The sequence below is a fragment of the Labrus bergylta genome, chromosome 11 (assembly GCF_963930695.1).
Source record: "Labrus bergylta chromosome 11, fLabBer1.1, whole genome shotgun sequence".
NCBI lineage: Eukaryota > Metazoa > Chordata > Actinopteri > Labriformes > Labridae > Labrus > Labrus bergylta.
This window is the reverse complement of record NC_089205.1, coordinates 27,635,043-27,654,105: the sequence shown is the minus strand read 5'-3', so window position 1 is coordinate 27,654,105 and position 19,063 is coordinate 27,635,043. Positions and strand designations below refer to the sequence as shown.

Sequence of the window (19,063 nt, the reverse complement as noted above, 5' to 3'; positions counted from 1 at the left end):
TGCTTTAATAGTTCAGTATATCCATAACACTTTGGAAAGTTATTTAAGTAGAATAAACATGGCCTGAAATGTTTCCAATTCGTTAATAAATAATAAATAAATCTAAATAAAAGAATAATAATAAATACATAAATATAAATAACATAATAAATAATAAATACAAAAATATGAATACAAATTATAAATATTAAATAAAGTTTAGACTTTATTACATTACAAATAAATATTAAAGTTCTACTGGAATCCTCTGCTCTTGGTGTTTCTTTGGAGTAGTTATATTTCCTCTTACCTTCTTAAAATTGTGTAATCTAAATCAGCCAGTTAACAGGAATCTACTACAGTTTATTAAATATATTTAATAGGGACACCAGTGGACTAGTGGTTAGTTCTCACGCCTGTGTACAGAGGCTGACATCCTCAAAGCGGGCGACCCCGAGTTCAAATTCAACCTGTGGCTTTTTCCTCCACGTCATTTCCCACTCTCTCTCTCTCTCTCTCTCTCTCTCTCTCTCTCTCAATGATTTCCAACTCTAACTGTTCTGTCTTTCCGATAAAGCATAAAAGCCCCAAAAATAATTATTAAATATATGTAATAAAATATGTTAAACTGATATTTCTAACACCAGATGTTTAAGAAAGAAAGACATGGAGACAAGCAGAGGTATTTTGTAAGGAAACTTTTTATGTGTGCTTTGTGAAACTCACTTATCATTAGAGACAGAAGGCGTTTGCCAGTTTCCAGTACAGCAGATAAGGTTTGATATTAAAGAGTACAAAAAAAAGAAAAATCACAATTCCAGAGTTCATTTCTCTCCAACCTCGCAGGGGAAAAAAAAGAGAAAGAAAAAAAGAAACAAGCTTTTGGTCCGAGTCTTTTCTTCTCAGTTCCTTCCCTGTCTGTGCCTCCCTCCCTCCGTCTCCCCCTCCTCACCCTCTTAACAGCCAACACACACACACACACACACACTCCGGAGAAATCTGATATCCTCTGTTTAATTTACCAGGAGACGTCCTCACATTTGATGCCCGCAGCTTTTCCCCCCACAACTCAGATATTGAACACGTTATGATTGCATAGTTTTTTTTTTTTTTTTACACAACAATTTTCCTTTTTTTTGTGATATTTTTTATTTGCACATAATGGAATGTTTACATACAGACCCCCCTCCCACGATCGTTCCCCTCCCTCTTTTCCTCAGTAAATTTTCTTTCCCTTTTCTTCAGAGATAAATGATGGGAGGCAGAGGGGAGAGAGAAGGGGGGGGGGAGGAAGGGAAGGGAGGGAGAGAGTGGGAGTGTGAGGTAGGGAGAAAGTCAAGAGACAGAGAAGGAGGACAGGGCTGCAGAAACCCAACAGGCACGTTTTATTCCATCACACGGGGAGCTCTCCAAAGTGCGGCACTATGCAAACCCCTTTCAATCCAGGAAGTGCGAGACGCTTCATTCAGCCAATCAAATACATCTGTGACATTAATATACTTCTATCGTGTGTGTGTGTTTTCTGGAATATAAAACTGGACTAACTTTGTTAAATCTCAACTACCATATTAATGTATAAGTTCTGTGTTTGAATAAGCACCTGATGCCAAACCCAGGAGGAAAGGATATGGGTGGATAATTATACCCATCATGGAGAAGATACACTAGCATCAACTTTCGTGCATTTTCATAATTTGGAAATGGAAAAAAAAATGTCTGGAAGCTCAAACCTATCCACTGTAGAAACTGCTGTGTGTGTGTCACCGTCATTGGCTTTACATTTTTGTTTTATTTTCTCATTTTATTATCTAATAAATGTCTCTACTTTGCTCTACTGGAAAGCCTGCGTTGATTATTTCCCAACAATTTGGACCGTGTTCGTGTCATTCTTCGCACTGAAAAAACAAAAGAAGTATGTACAGCGCTGAGCCCCCCCCCCCACCCCACCCCCACCTGCACTGACCCGCCCCGCCCGCCCCGCCACACCACACCCGCCTGCCCCCGGAAAACAAACAAAAACAAACGAAAAAAGTCATAAACAAAAAGACAGGAGGAGAAAAAGAGCTTGAGGTTAGACAGGTCACCTTATCCAGCAACATGGGGAATTATGGGTAAATATGTCATTTTTATCTCTGGTTGGTCAACTCCCCGCCCCGCCCCCCCGCCCCCCCCCCCCCCGTCCCCGCAGCATATATCTCTCTAGGATCTAATACACAAACCTCGCCAGTCGCCACGTCAAACCCCACACTGCCCCCCGCCCCCGCCGCCGTACGCCCTGACCCCACCTGGCAAGAAGAAAAAATTATAATAAAATAAACAAAAATTAGCATAAGTATCAGATTAGCTTGTGCCCCTCCCCCCTCCCCCCCCGTCCTCCCCCCTGTTTGACCACCATGAAGGCAGACAGGGTGAAGCTAAGGACCCGCACCGTAGACGTCTGTCCCCCTCGTCTCCACAGCTGCCCCTCCCCCCCCCCCGGAGACGGCGTTTATAGAAACTTTATGACAAATTGACCTTGATCCCTCTCGACCTGAAAACGACGTAACGGAGCTGAAAAACATCCCGCAGAGCCAAAAACCAAAACTACAGTCCAATCAACATCTCTGAATCCTTTTTCTGATGATTTCTAAACCGGCACACGCAGGGGCACCTCACAACCACTCAAATCCTTCCAAAAACCTTCCATTCCTGGCGTCTCCTCTGCGAACAGAAAGACCCTCACCCCCCCCCCCCCCATCTGTCCAGCCCTCCTCTTCCTCCTTTACAGGTCACTCTCTCCGTACAGGGCGGTGGAGAAGGACATGTAGTCGAGGGCTCCGGGGACAGCGTCGGGCCCGGTGTAGGGCGCCATGCGGGCGATGCAGTACTCCGCCTGGTCGGGGGGAAGCTCCCTCCTCAGCTCGTCGGCAGTGATGAAGGTCTGAAAAACACAAAGATAAAAGTATAATCAGTGAAGAACCACTTTTTTTAATCCTGGCTCACCAGCAAACAGCTGAGGAGAAAAACATCCCCAATGTACCCTGAAGCATTAAAACATTAAAACACACTAAATGCTGCAGTTTGAAGATACTCTTCTTTTCAATCAGGACCAAGGACGTCATTTGGGGTTTAAAGTTTTATTCTAAATTCTATTTGGACACAGGGGGGCTAAAACCGACTATTTGACAACCAATGCCGATTTGACTTTGTGTTACATTCTCCGTTAATCGCCTAAATGAGGTTACTTTCTCAAGTTTTAATAAGCTACTGACACTTACTTACTAATTAGCACCAATACACCAAGTCAAATTCCTTGTATGTGTAAATGTACTTGGCAATAAAACCAGATTCTGATTCTTCGCTTGAAAGACCGGAAGAGTGTGAAAAAAGCTCCTGAATTAAACAGTTTGAGGTTAAAACTTTGTGTTACAGCCCCTCAGTCACCCGCTGGTTTCATTAGTCCTGGTAAGGAGGAGGCTGCTACACATTCAACTTCAATTTAAAACATTAAACAATAAATGAAAATGATGAAACTAGATTTAAAAAGTACTTGGACTTCTATGCATTTGCATCCAGATTGATTTGTTTACAATGACACAGCTCCAACTTAAATCTAAGTAATTAATTTATCCATAAAAAGAGAATGAAAATTCTTTATTTGACAGGAGACTAGAACAGGAATTACCGGGATAAGAGAGTGGGAAGGATTCAAACCCACAGCGACCGACTGAAAACAAACGTTTCATCCTGACATGAATACAGTATCACTGTGTGTATACACATTCAAACACACACTGACCTTATCAGCAGCCAGGATCTTGAAGGAGGCGATGACCTGGTCCGCGGTGTCCGTGTCGGTCCGTTTCCCTCGACATGAAGTCAATAAAGGCCTGGAAGGTGACGGCGCCGCTGCCGTTGGGATCCACTATACCCATGATGCGAGCAAACTCGGAGTCGCCCTGACAACCAAGAAACAACAGGTTAACCCGGGAGAGACACACACACACACACACACACACACACACACACACACAGGCACAGACAGAGCATGACATACAAAGTGTTTTCAGTGTAAAACATCAGGACCTCCATGAGTCAGTGAACGGAGGTTAAAGTTGTGATAGTGGTCCCAATGTTTTTACATTTCAAACTGGGGCACATGCAAAACAAATACAAAACATGACCACTAACTAAAGTCAAAGAAACGGATTACAGCACAGAGGACAACAGTCATGTAGTTTGGAGGGCTCATGTGAAAAAAACTGCTTTTTCTTCAAGTCAGTGAAGCAGAAGAGCAGCAAAGAAGAAAAGAAACACAGATGTGACAAAGACGAGCAGCACGAGGAACAAATAGAGGTCAGGGTGTCTGCAGGTCCCAAGTCAGACTTTAGGACATTAAAACCCAAAGAAAGAGTAAACTGGGGTTTATTTAAAAAGATAAACAGGAGGAGTGGGCGGGGTTTATTAATTGTCAAAATGTGTGGAAGAGAATGAACTAATGTGATCAAAGACTGGGAAACATTTTGGTTTTGATTCCAGCCCTGATCATAAACGGGTCAGTCTCTTAAACTCCGCCCGGGCAGATCAGTTCAGGTTTAACGTTACGCAGACTCATTTGAATCAGTATGTTCTCCTTGGACGTGCAGACACCCTGTGACAGCGTCATGCCAGCAGCAGCAGTACCAGGGGCTGTTTCCTGTAGCAATGAGGAGAGCCCCGGAAATCATCTGAGACCATCTGTCCTGATCGCTTCTGTGGGCCGCCACAGCACAGCAAAGACCCGAGGAGGAGGAGGAGGAGGAGAGGGGTGAGGAGGTGAAGTGAAGGGTGGAGTCAGAGAGGGTTCATGAGAGGATGAAGGGGGCGGAGATAAGATGAGTGAGACGTACAGATATAAACATGATGAAGAGAGAGAGAGAGAGAGAGAGAGAGAGAGAGAGAAGAGAGAGAGAGAGAGAGAGAGAGAGAGAGAGAGAGAGAGAGAGAGAGAGAGAGAGAGTGATGTTCAGGGAAGTGAAAAAAAAAAGCACCAACAGTTAACAGCGACAGTCTGAGAGTAACCCTGACAGAAAGACAAGACGGACAGGCGAGGGGGCGGGGCCTGTTTCAGAGAGTGAGAGGGGAGCCTGGTGGTCAAGCTAAAAGCAGCACAAAGCAACAGAGACCCCCGGTGGACAAACAGGGACACGACATCTCTGCCCTCCATGCTGATGATGCACCGAAACCTGTCTGACCCTGAACGGAGAATCATCAGGAGCCTCGGAGCCGGAGAGCTGAACGATCACTGAGCACTTCTTAGAACTGAACGGCCATCTTTTATTTATTTATTTATTTTTTTAATTTTTTAAAGGTTTGTCATGGTTAAAATATTATGACCTAAGAATCTCCTGATCTTAAAAACAACAGGAACAGTTGATGAGATGCTTTGCTACAGAGTGAAAACTGCTTTTTCAAAACACATAGGTCACATTTTTGATGAGTTTTATTTCTTGTTATTTATGGAAAATTAAATATCGTTCCAGTCATTTGTTTGCTGATCATGAAACAAGGAACCCTTGTCAAAAATAAATACAACTTTTGTTTCAATATGTTAACTTTTAGTCTATTTTTTAAATCTATAAGAAAGTTCATTTGTATGTTTTCTTAAATATAACGACTGAAATATTAAATATAATGTTCCTCACATCATCATCTTTAAACAGATTAGAAAAAAGATGAAGTCAGAGATACACAACAAGTTATGATTTAGGACTTGAAATAAGAATCAGAATATAACTGAGGGTTATTACAAGGATTATTTTAAGTGGAGGTGTTGAATCATTGGACAAACGTAGAGTTTTACATCAGTAATAATAATATTTTTAGCTCTGAGCGTACTCAGGTGAACTCTTTTGATGAGCAGAATGTGACCGGCAGTGATTTCCCTCGGCTCTCCCGCTCTGACGCCCTGACAAACTCCACCTTTCCCTCTGCCCTGACGCCGAGCTCCTACCTGCTTGTCGTTCTCCACATCGTAGCCCAGACTGATCAAACAGGCTTTGAACTCCTCGGCCTGCAGGGTCCCGCCGTGGTCCTGAGATCGGCCAAACACCCAATGACAGAGCGCCACGTCATGAGGATGAACCAATCACAAACACAGGGATGATCCACGGCATGCAGGGGTGGAGGTGACGACATGGTGGACAGACAGACATTCATGGATGTTTAGACACATGTCAACACACGCAACACAACAGGGGAACACGATGGACCCGTGAGGAACGTGCACATTGACAAAGATGTGTCACTTTTTCTGCACATGCACGAGTCTGTGTGGGAACAACACATCTCACCATGAAACATTCAGACTAAAAGATCAAGAGGTAACTTTTTCAAAAAGCTTCATCTTCATTTCACTGAAAATATGAGTCAGCAGGTCAACTGTTTAAAGGGTCATGTGGAAGTTTAAGATTGATATAAATGACATCTATGGAAGTTAATGGAACTGCACACATGGTGACGTGATAAAGTAGAATCATATCATTCATAAACTTTAAACACCTTTGCTTTGTTTTTTCATTCATTTCACTGTAGCTTATTGTAAATAAAGCGATGTGTTGTGTTCCCAGCAGACACACTGATGTGACAAAAAGACTGAGTGAGCGCACACGCACGCACGCACGCACGCACGCACGCACGCACGCACGCACGCACGCACGCACGCACGCACAAGCACACACACACACACACACAGAGGATGGTGGACGATGGTGGGGTCCGGCTCAACAACAAACGAATCACCATGACAACACACAGATGTTTGAGCTTCTCACACCAACTTAAGCACCGTGTCCTGACAGAGCGGCAGAAAACAACGTCATCAATCTAAACTTCATTTCCTGACTGCAATGGACACGAGGATTAAATCCATCATTCTGACTGAGTCCACATGACCAGGAACCAGCTCAAGACGGGTTTAAAACAAAACATGATTAACAGTATTAATCGTCTTTCATTTGACAATAAACTAACTTCTTCTTTACCCGGCTCTTTCATGAGATGCCTGTTTTGTAGTTCTGTAGTTCTCTATTCTGTTAAATCCTGAAGCCACGGCGTGAGCTCCACCCATGTGCTCACCAGCGTTAAACATCAGGATGAATACTCACACGTCTGGCTCCTCTCTCACCCCCGTTTAACGTCTAAACATTCAGTCGTTTTAAACATCGTCATGGAAACAACTCAAGTCCAACATCAAAACAAAACATTTCAGACGACCGTCGGAAACTATTAACTATCAAATATCTACTTTCAAAGATCTGATGAATTGACAAATTTGGGTTGAGAGCTCAAAAGTTGAATGTATGTTTAACTGGTTTATTATGTCATGTATTTATGTGTTTAACTGGTTTATTATGTCATGTATTTATGTGTTTAACTGGTTTATTATGTCATGTATTTATGTGTTTAACTGGTATTAAGTAGTATCCATCAATGTGTAATTATAGACACTTTTTACTGCTCTGTAGAGGTGAGTAAACATGGTTTGTTTACAGATAAAACAACAAGGCTAGGATGTAAAAGTGACTTCCTAAGTCATTTAAAAATAAAGAGATTCTCCACTGAACTTTTGTACAAACATAGAAGCTCCTCTGGTGTGACTAAGTTAAATAAACACAGCTCCCAACCCACGTGCTGACACTCCTGAGAGAAACCTTTTCCAGGTAAAAATGACAGAGAACAATGACGTGTATGAGGCCGGAGCGTGGAGCTCGTCCCCTGACCTTGTCAAAGTGGTTGAAGGAGGCGCGGTACTCGAAGAGCTGCTCCTGGCTGATGCCCTTGGCGTCACGCGTCAGGATCTGGTTCTCCACCTCGTTGATGGTTCTGGCGATGGTTGTGAGCAGCTGCTCCCAACCCACGCGGAGGTGCTGCAGGGAGAGAGAGGACAAAAAAAGGGAGCGAGGGAGGCGGAGCGGAGAAAACCAGTCACACAGTGTCTTCCAGAGATTTAAGAAAAAAAAACTTAACGACAACTTTCCATGTGGATGTTATGTAATGAGGTTTTCTTCCTTCCAGGTTTGTTTTTAATTGTTAGCTCCCGTCCAACACAAAGTCCTCTCAAACTAAAACTAAACAGCTGGTTTGCTAAAACCCGTAGAATCTGCAGCTCCTTTTCTCCTCTCTCCCAAACCAGTCAGTTTCTACTCATCTGTTTTTTACTCTCACACGAGGCGTCATCTGTTTGTATTTTATTTTCTAAAAAATGGGTTATTTACCTGGTTAAATAAAGGTTAAATAAAAATAAATAAATGAAAAAATGAAAAAAAGGTTAAATAAAGGTTAATTAAAAATAAATAAATGAAAAAATGAAAAAAAAAGGTTAAATAAAGGTTAAATAAAAATAAATAAATAAAAAAAGGAAAAAAGAAATAAAGGTTAAATAAAGGTTAAATAAAAATAAATAAATGAAAAAATGAAAAAAAAGGTTAAATAAAAATAAATAAATAAAAAAAGGAAAAAAGAAATAAAGGTTAAATAAAGGTTAAATAAAAATAAATAAATGAAAAAATGAAAAAAAGGTTAAATAAAGGTTAATTAAAAATAAATAAATGAAAAAATGAAAAAAAAAGGTTAAATAAAGGTTAAATAAAAATAAATAAATAAAAAAAGGAAAAAAGAAATAAAGGTTAAATAAAGGTTAAATAAAAATAAATAAATGAAAAAATGAAAAAAAAAGGTTAAATAAAAATAAATAAATAAAAAAATGAAAAAAGAAATAAAGGTTAAATAAAGGTTAAATAAAAATAAATAAATGAAAAAATGAAAAAAAAAAAGGTTAAATAAAGGTTAAATAAAAATAAATAAATAAAAAAATGAAAAAAAGAAATAAAGGTTAAATAAAGGTTAAATAAAAATAAATAAATAAAAAAATGAAAAAAGAAATAAAGGTTAAATAAAGGTTAAATAAAAAGAAATAAATGAAAAAATGAAAAAAAAAAAAGGTTAAATAAAGGTTCAATAAAAATAAATATATATATTTTTTTAAATTAAAAAAGCTGCACCCCTCATGAGGCTAACTGCAGAGGTCATTTAACAAAAAAAGCGGTTTCTATGGAGGTAACTAGTGATTAAAAAAGACAGTTGATGATTGAGTAGATTACTTCATGACACTTTCAGGTGCATACGTATGAGTGCGTGTGTGCGTGTGTGCATGTGAGTGTGTGTGTGTGTTACCTCCATCGTGTAGGAGGTGTACTGGTTGTCGAAGATGAGGGCCTCCTGGATGAGCTGGTGGTATCCCTCCAGCGTGTTGATCTCGGGCATGTAGGACATGATGCTCTTCTGGTAATCCTTCAGGCTGGTCAGCTGGTCTTCCAGAGTGCCGTTCATCTCGATAGATATCCTGCCGATTTCCTGACCAGGCAAAAACACACAATGTTTACTATCGTGAGGATCCCACAGTTATGGAGTTTACACATTTCAGACGGACGTCCATCATCACATGCAGAACTGAGAAATGTTTACACACACTGGACGAGACTTTAAGACCATCTTTCAACTTGTTCTTGAGCTGCATGATTTAAAAGACTCTAATAAGACTTTAGAGAGGACAGGCACGTTTTCTACTTCAGTTGACAACAAATCATTTTGATAGAACTATGATTAATTCATGTTTGTTACAAGCGTTCCAGTGCTACTGTAAGAACTCAGCACTGAATCACAATCATGTTCTTTCCTACTGCCGACTGTTTGCTCAGTGAGCTCACTGGCTCACAATGTTGGCCTGAAACTGTGACAAACTGCACACAGCTGTGCAGAGATGAACCGCGCCGACACAGCAGATGCAGACATGGACCGACTGCCTGCGTGGGTGAATCCCTTACCTCCATCTTGGCCTGGATGTAGGCGCCGACCGTGTTGGCCTGAGTGGCAAACTTGGCCCGCAGGCTGTCGTTGTTGTTCTGCTTGTTGAGCTCCTCCTGCAGAGCTTTGTCACGCTGCGGCACCATGTCCATCGCCTGCAACACACATGAAGACGTTACAGAAAGAATCACAACTGAAGAAAACAGAAAAGCACATGTTGGTGTAAAGCTGCATCTTCAAACACAAAGCAGCAGCTGGAGGAGTCTTTTCAATGAGGCAGATTTTTAACCATTTATACATTTACATAATATATCAATTAAATGTTTGGAAAGGGGTCCTGTACCAACACACCATGAGTAAAAACAAATAGCCCTGCCACAAGGTCTTGGAGCTAATACGAGTCAAGGAAATAAAAAAGATTGGTTGCAGCGCACCTTTGCCCATTTGTTGTCGATGCTCTCGGGTGTGATGGTGGTGTAAGGGTTGGCGCTGCCCAGCTTGATGCCGTTGCTCTGGGCGATCTTCTGCACCTCGGACTGGATGGCCTGGATGGCCTCCCGCTCCTTGTTGGCCTCCGGGAGGGTGGACTTGAACTGCTCATGGGCCGTGATCAGACCCTGATGGAGGAAAAAAAAAAGTCACTATTTGAAACATTCAGTCTGATGTCAGATAAATTAAATATCACCTTTTATTTGTCTTCTTTTTAACATTAAAAAAATATATTTGTTATAAAAGAAGTCCCAGTTTTATTAAATATTCTTCAGCATATTTTTAGACAGACTTCTTATTGTTATAATGCTTCATATATTATTCCTTCAGTATCCTGACGACACTCCCACACAGACAACATATTTGAGTTGCAGTCACCTGGATCTCCTCGATGTTGTGGACGATGAACATGTCCTGCAGGTCCTCCATGGCTCCCTCCATCCAGTTGTTGAAGGGTGCTGCCCTCTTGGCGTACTCCAGGTAAAGCTCGTCTATCGACTCCAGCTGCTTCTCTGTCCTCTGTTGGAGGGAAAACACACGGGAGAGAGTTTATTAGAATAAACTTTAGTGACTTAAAGTGTGTTTGTTAATACTTAAGATTCACAGCTGTTAATTACTGTGACTTCCTGATATCTGAATATTAAGACATTTTCTAACTAGTTCATGTTCTATTTTGACACAAACACTTGTGGGAAATGGTGATAAAGATCTGCTCTGATCCGACAGGAGTAATCATTGTAAGATCGTAAATAATAATTGATAAATGATAATAAATGATTGTAATAATAACTCTTTCAACAAGTGGAAGTGTACATACCTAGTATTATTCTATAATTGTATTTTTTCTCCCTTTATTTAACTGATGTACATATGTTTGATTTTTTATATTCCTGTTTCTTGAGATATTGTGGGATCAATAAAGTTTATCTTTATCTCAATGCAGGTATAAAACACACAAACAAACTTAGTGTGCACATTAAAGTCTGAATTTGGAGTGGATCTAGACCCCTAAATGTTTGATGAGATGAGTGGTATCTGGCCAGAATTGTAAGAAAGGAGACCTAGTGGGAAACAAGTACACCTCTTTGTTTTAAAGCCATCGATCAATCAGTGGAATATGACAAAGCAACATGGCCGCCTCCATGAGCGATGCATCAGTTTCCTGTGATCATGTCACTACAGCAGACTGAGTCGTACCTCCAGTGACTCTTTGCGGCTCTGGGTGAGCGCTCCCAGCGAGTCCCACTGATCACAGATCTTCTGACAGCGAGCGTTGACGCTGGCAGAGTCGTAGTAGTCCAGCTCGCTGAAACACACACACACACACACAAACACACACACACACACATTAAACGGTTTCCTACATATTTACATCTCTTTGTGTTTTCATGTTTTTGTTGCTTTTTATTTACTTGAGCTCCTGTGCGATGGCGGCGATCTGCTCCACTCTGTCCTGATGAGCTGCCAGGTCGCTCTCGAAGGCCTCGTGTTTCCGTAGCAACGCCTTCACTTCTGACAGGGTGCTAGTCTCGTAGTCTTTCTGGGTCAACATGGCCTCTTTACCTGCATGCAAACAAAACACAGTCATTAACCCCGGCGGCCTCACTGATATTGTAAAGGATGTTTCAAGACATTTAAAAAAAAAAAAATCTGCTTTATTTAAATATTTCCTCCGTCGTCAGGAGGAAGATTTAAGGATTAAAAAAATAAAAAAAACACTCGAGCCATGTTCTGCCATTTTAAATTTGATTAACTCCACTTTTAGATAAGATTAAACATGATTAAACACTTCATTCAAACATTCAATAGGTTGTTCATCAGGTGTTGAGTGTGAGACTAAATGTGTGTCCTACCATCCGTCCAGGACTCATGGATGGCGGCCTTCTGGTGGAACTTCTCAGCCAAGTGCTCGAGTCTCTCCAGACGTCTGATCTCGCTGAGGATCCACTCCTCGTAACCTTTCTCTGCTCCCTCCAGAGTGTGCCACGCTCCGTTGATATCCTGACAGACGGAGAGCAGGGATTACTGACATGACTCACAGAGGTCGCCTTCTTCTTTGTAGTTTAAATAAACAGATAAAAATATGACTCTTCTCCGACTACAACCAACCATTTGAAATCTTGAGTATGAATATAAAGTTAAACTCAACATGTAACATAAACTGAACCAGGAATATTTGTTCATCTTGTGACAGAACAAGTTTTGAATTTGAGGACAGAAACACAAACAACTGAAAACTTCAGGGTCTTAAGCCTGGCTCACTCTGCAGGATAATCGGGACGATTTGAGCTCCCATTCTTCCCGTCAGTCTCAGGGTCGCTCCCGACTCGAGGCTGCTCGGACCCGATTATCTGCTCAGATTATCTCGTAGTGTGAGCGGTACAAAGATCCAATCTTAACGTTTTTAACCCCGATTTATTTCAAACATGTTTGATATTTAGAATTTAAAATCTTGACAGATACGTCATGAAAGGGTCCGGCAGAAGTTGTGTGTGACTACAATATAATCACGAGAGACAGGGGAGGACTGTAGTCATTTTTTTTTTTTACTTTTCTGTACAGATCATCAGTGCAGCACTTTTCTGAAACTTGTCTCCATATATCGACAATTGGATCAACTTTCATCTATCCTACAACAACTTCCACTTCCTTCTCTTTCACTAACCGTTGTCCGTTGGCATTTTCAAATGAAACTTTATTAAAATTGTCAACGCTCCGTCCCGATTTCACTCGTACAGTGTGAGCTCTCCGGCCGTGCCCGACAATCGGGTCGTACAGTGTGAGCACGTCAATCTGAAGGTCTGGTCGGGCGTCGTAAACGATTCAGTCGCACAGTGTGAGCTGACATGACACCCCGACTTTTATACAATCGAGGGAAAATCGCACCGTGTGAGCCAGGCTCCACTCTGACATGTGAGGCTACACATCAGTTTAACAAAGAGAAATCAAGACCTTTTTCGCTCTCTGTGCGTTGTGTCTGCAGGTTTGTTAGCATAACTCTATGTCTTCATATGGATTATCTACAAGTGCAGACTGTCTGCAGGCAGGTACAACTGATGTGTCTTCTAATTTGAACATCTGGATGCACACACAGATTCACATCATCACTCTTATCTCCAGAAATGTTCTCTGTGTTTTCACTTACAGACACCATGCGTCCCTCTGACGGCATGAAGGCAGGTCTGTTGTTGAGCCTCAGTTTAGTCTGCAGAGTGTTGAAGCTGATCTCCAGCTGACATTTCTCCTGGACCTGCAGACAGGAAAAGGAAAGGACACGCACGATTTGAAAAAAAAATTCTTGGGAATGTTTCCTCTGCATATACTTCAGTCAGCCAGTTATTTCAAACCTTAGGTGGTTTGTGGACACGGCGGTAGTCTCTGAAGTCCTCCTGTTTGGCCTGCATGTCATTCATGGTCTTCTCCTGGGTTCTGTTCTCCAGCCAGGGGATGGTACGACGGATCCACTCCAGCAGCTGGAGGAGGAGAAGGAGAGGAGGAGGAGGAGGAGGAAGAGGAAGAGGAGAGAGAGGAGTCAGAGGAAGAGGAGAGAGAAGAGGAAGAAGAGGATGAAGAGGAGGAAGAGGAGGTGGAAACACGTCAGGAGAAAAACCAGCTTATGATACTTTCTGAATGAAAGGTTTCACATGAACATCATTGTGTCTTTAAATCCAAAGGAGGATTTAAAGCAAAGTGACATCCTCTTGAAATGTTCTGTGTGTGTGTGTGTGTGTGTGTGTGTGTGTGTGTGTGTGTGTGTGTGTGTGTGTGTGTGTGTGTGTGTGTGTGTGTGTGTGTGTGTGTGTGGGGTTCTCACCTCACTGGCCAGCTTCTCATAGTCCTCCATCATTTGCTCGTTCTCCTGGTTGACAGCCAGCACTTTGCAGATGCGATTAGCGGCTGTCTCGGCCTATCAGGGGACAGAGTGATGAGTTGCGCTCACACTGATTGGATGAGACGCCGTCAGCATATCCACTCAGCGTGGCTAAAAGCTGAGTGACAACACTCGCTGCAGCTGCATTTTACAAACGGCATACTGTGTATTTAAGTCACTAATATAAAAATAAAGTTAGAGTTTGAAAAGTGTGACCTGGACTTTAATCACATTATGATGATAGATGAGAGTTTCTAATTTATCAATCAGTGTGAACACACTCCACACACAGGCAGTGAGCAGGAGTCCGTTTACATACGACTTTAAACACACACTATTAAAGAAGTGCAAAAAAGACAAACCTCTTCATAATGTAAACATAAAATGATATCTGTCTAATAAAAACATGCTCCAGCTGATGACGGTTAGTTCAACGTGAAACAAAAAAAATCACTCAGTGAGTTTTTAAAGCTTCATGCGTCTCCCGTCACAACTCGGGAGTCGGTCGGTTTCTCTAGTTACAGTTTCATGACGCGCTGAAAGTCCATCAGTAGGTCTGCTTTAGGACATGACACTACTGTACCACTGGAACATAAACACAGTATACACACACACTATGACAACATGATCAAGTCTGAAGCAGCTTCTTTGTGTCTAAATATTGACTCTTAAGATTAAACTAATACATCCATAATGATGAAAAACATGTCGAATAATAAGACAAACATTCAGAGCTGAAATGTGTTAAAAGCAGAAACTTTAGAAACATTAATCAGAGTTTTCCTTTAGTAATAAAGCTGAATAAGTCTGTTTTCTTAAAACCACATCGGTAGAAAGATCAAAGGTGGAGTTGAAATGATCTTAATACTGACAGGAGTTTTTAAGAAAATGAAGCCCAGACATTGAAGTCAAGTTAATCCGTCGATGTGAAAAAGAAACAGAAGAATCAGAGAGTGTTTGTTGTTGTGTCAGGGTTCCCATCTTCCTCACCTGCTCATATTCCCTGACTCACAGATTTCTGAATCTACAGTAGCAGAGATTCTCTAAATCCTGCAGAAGATTGACCCCTGTGTGTGTGGTTTAAACGTCGTGCCTGATGGAAACCCTGGCAGGTTCTTGTCTTTGCTGCGGCTGAAGTGTTATTAGTGTCTGCAGCGTGAGGAGGAGCTCACCTTCTGTGCGCCAGAGAAGGCGTGATAGAAGCAGGACACATAGGTCATTATGGCCTTCTCATCCGGCCGCAGCGTACCCACGATGTCTGAGCATCACCCAGCACCCAGCAGGACAGAGAGAGGTTCAAAAAGACAGAGAGAGAGAGAGAGAGAGGCGGAGTGAAGCCAAAGCAACCCAAAACAAGCGACATGGTCGTCTCTCCAAACAGGAAGTGAGAGCAAGAGGAGACAGATTCTCCCTCCGTTGGTCCACAGCTTCAAGTTCCTCCTTTACGCCCCACACTGACTCCAGGTCAGAGAGGACGAGGAGAGGACGAGGAGGACAGGTGTCCTTTCAGGAGAGTTCAGGGACACTGGAGCAGCAAAGCTCGAGGTTGGGACACAAACACACACTTAAGAGCTAAATGAAGCCTGAATCAGTGTGTTTATTCAAACTCTGATGATGTATGAAAATGAAGTACTGTGCTGGTAAAAGCAGTAGAAGTTTGTTTTTAAACAAACCAAAACAACAACAACAACAGTAACTCGTTCAGGGAGAAGAAACTGCACATGGAACAAGTCGACGCACACACACACACACACACACACACACCGCTGCACTCAAGCACAGATCTATGTGTATGTGTGCGTCTCCTGAGACCGCCGAGCTTCACAAACAAGTTCTGAACGGGGCAGAAATTAATTAAGAGGAAGAGGAGCAAAACAAGGAGACGCCTCAACTGGCTTCCTGTCGGAGGCCTTCAGGGGGAGGAGGGAGGGAACATAAGAGAGGAGGTAGTGAAGGAGAGGAGAGAAAGAAACCAAGTCCAGCTAACAGACTCACTTACAGTCAGATATATCTAAAAGCAATGCCTCCATCTGGAAAAGAGGTCGACCTTTGAACTCTGTTTCTCTCTGTTCAAACACTGCATGCAGTTGAACTACACAGAAACTTTCCCTGGCTGCACACACGATGTTAGAGGACTAAAAAAAACAAGTGCTAAATAATCATAAACATCTGAGCTTTAACTTTAACAGCTGATCTCCACCATAGACTGTATGAAACATGGACGTCGTCTCAGTGACGTCGCCCATTGGTTTCTGAAGATATGAAGTCCAACGAGGGCGGTTGCCATATTGGAAACGCTGACTCTACCTAACTTTTCATCAAACTAGAAACAGAGGTGGAGCTTTAGGACTCCTAGAAAACAGGTCCAGCAACTACACACCCGGCTGTCAACACCCCTAATTATGCAAATTTATACAAAACTCCTACTTTTAATATAATCAAAAACAGATGATTTATTCACAGAGCAGTTCTTCCAATAAAGAAATGAGCTCTAAGACATAAAATCTTGATTGTATCAGGTTGTAAACATTTTTATTTCTGCTGTATAAACGGTGATTTTAATCTGGGTGTTAATGCCTCAAGTGGACACTCAAGGAACTGCAGTATTTTTTTGCACGTTCCACATACGGTACGCTTCATTTTTCATCCACAAAGACTGCTGATTGCTCTGCAGACTTCTTCTGTTTTTAGGCTCAGTTTAACAAGAAAGCGTCTGAAAACACAGTTACCAGCACAGTAAACTTCACTCTGTGTGTGTGTGTGTGTGTGTGTGTGTGTGTGTGTGTGTGTGTGTGTGTGTGGTTGTGTCCCAGTTCACCCAGTGTCCTTGATGAGTCTCAGGGCTGAGCAGAGCTGTAGAGAGAGTGTGTGACGCCATGCTGGACAGGAAGCAGCACCTTGTTAGTAACAGAGGAGGGGGTTCAAGCGCATGGCGAGGGCGAGGGGGGGTTTGGGGGGGATGGGGGGGTTGGGGGGGGTACCTTCTGTGCTCCAGAGAAGGCATGGTAGAAACTGGACACATAAGTCATAATGGCTTTCTCATCTGGACGAGCAGTGTTCACAATGTCTACAGAGGGGAGACCGTGGTTATCAACACACACACACATGTACACACACATGTACACACACATGTACACACATAAACAGGCAGGACATGAGATTATACACAACAGGACACACACTGATGCATCAAGCAGGCTGGCAAACAAATAAAGACATGTTTAACAAGCTTCTGCAGCCGAACACAGCCAGACAGGACGACTCTGAACGACATTTACAAAACAAAAACAAGACGACTGTACAAAGAAGGGTCAGACCAACGTGTCCCTGCACTGGAGAGAACGCTTCACACCGAGTTTACTTTATAACAAGAGAGATTCATCTTTATGGAATGAAACTATGTGAACAAGCTGGTGTGTTTTGAAGTTTATATCTGTGATGAAGAGCTGGAGGGATAACTCGTTGTCCAGTTGAGACCAAATCATGTTTGTTTGCTTCAAAGCCCCCCAAAAAAAGAGGATTGTATAAATCATTTCAGACACAGTAAAAACTGTACTTGGCAAAACTTCAATCCAATCCATGATGAATCATGTCACAATCATAGTTAAAATCAAGATGATTAACTTTACACACAATTCAAGACTACAACAATCTGCATGCCAAGGAAAATGGAAAAAGTGGACTGACTTTAAAACCCATCACAAAGTCTGAAGAGAATGGACTATTTAGAAGGAGGCTAAACTGACGCCAAAGTTTGGACACAAGTTGTGTTTATTTTGATGTATCCTCATCAAGAAAAGCAAATAAAATATAAGTCATGAAGAGAAAAATCAAAATGATTGCCTTTTGTCCCATCGTGCAGCCAGAACACTAAAATAAAAATCAACTTGCTTTTTTATGTCTTTTAAATTGGTCTGCCCCTTCTTAGTACAGATTTAGACATCAACATCTTCTTTACTAAACAAAACATTAAGGGAGGAACGGAGAGGTGAAGGAGAGGGATGGAGGCTCCACTGGTCTTGAAGACGACCTACAGTAAAATCTCATAACAACAACAACAACAACAACAACAACAACAGAAGTTACATTTACATGCACATCAACACTGTGACTGCTCAGAGAGAGAGAGAGGTGATAAAAAGGTTCAGCTCATACTCTGTAATCTGATGTGACTGTGCAGCTTCTCTAACATGCACAGGAGGCTGTTAGAGACGTCAGAGCAGCTTTACTGCACATCAGGAATCAGGTCAGTGTTGTTTTTTTTATCTCTGTTTCTACCTTTAAGAATCAAGTCGGGTTTCAGCTTCATGTATTTGAAATGCATCAGATTGAATTTAGACTTGATTTCACTTTTTTAATCATTTTTAGGAGATCTCCATACATGTGAGTTTGTCACCTGAGCTCCTACATTACAGATTAAGAACCTGCCAACTCCACAATCTGTCAATGAAGTCATGAACTGAATACTGAGTCACTGTATGAGCAACAGTCATCGTGTTGTGTGCATGCAAACTCAGCAGATTATAGTAAACAGTCTGGATTCAAAATAGGGAATAAAAACAAACGTTTACAGTGATAATAATAGAAAAGGTATCTTTAAAATCAACAGCAGATAATCATAAACAAACTCGACAGGAGAGTCCAGCTTACCTTCTGCGTCCAACATCTTGGGGATGTCCAGGTGCTTCTCAGCCACCTCAAAGGCATTGTTCAGATTGGTCACAGGGTCGTCCTAAACAAACGATCACAACGACAAAACAGAGCAAACGTGCAACTTAGGAAAAGGTTAATGAAGGTTTATTTTATTATGAGCAAGTTAAGCATGTTTTAAAATGTGTGTGATCCAGAAGTTAAACACCTGATGAGGTCAGAGCGAGCGTGTGAGAGTGTGTGTGTGTGTGT

General features: G+C 41.8%; 1 protein-coding gene across 1 annotated transcript in view; it reads right to left on the bottom strand.

The window, feature by feature from the left end:
* Positions 1-662: 662 nt before the first annotated feature.
* actn4 (actinin, alpha 4) overlaps positions 663-19,063 on the bottom strand; it is a 64,728-nt gene continuing 46,327 nt past the window's right edge. Inside the window, 17 exon segments of the mRNA XM_020655059.3 lie at positions 663-2,899; positions 3,758-3,814; positions 3,816-3,917; positions 5,951-6,031; positions 7,719-7,865; positions 9,172-9,351; positions 9,822-9,956; positions 10,236-10,418; positions 10,669-10,809; positions 11,488-11,596; positions 11,703-11,853; positions 12,144-12,291; positions 13,436-13,540; positions 13,638-13,763; positions 14,105-14,197; positions 15,334-15,419; positions 18,812-18,893. Of these exon segments, the coding sequence (XP_020510715.2) occupies positions 2,741-2,899; positions 3,758-3,814; positions 3,816-3,917; positions 5,951-6,031; positions 7,719-7,865; positions 9,172-9,351; positions 9,822-9,956; positions 10,236-10,418; positions 10,669-10,809; positions 11,488-11,596; positions 11,703-11,853; positions 12,144-12,291; positions 13,436-13,540; positions 13,638-13,763; positions 14,105-14,197; positions 15,334-15,419; positions 18,812-18,893 (2,085 nt within the window). The 3' untranslated portion in view covers positions 663-2,740.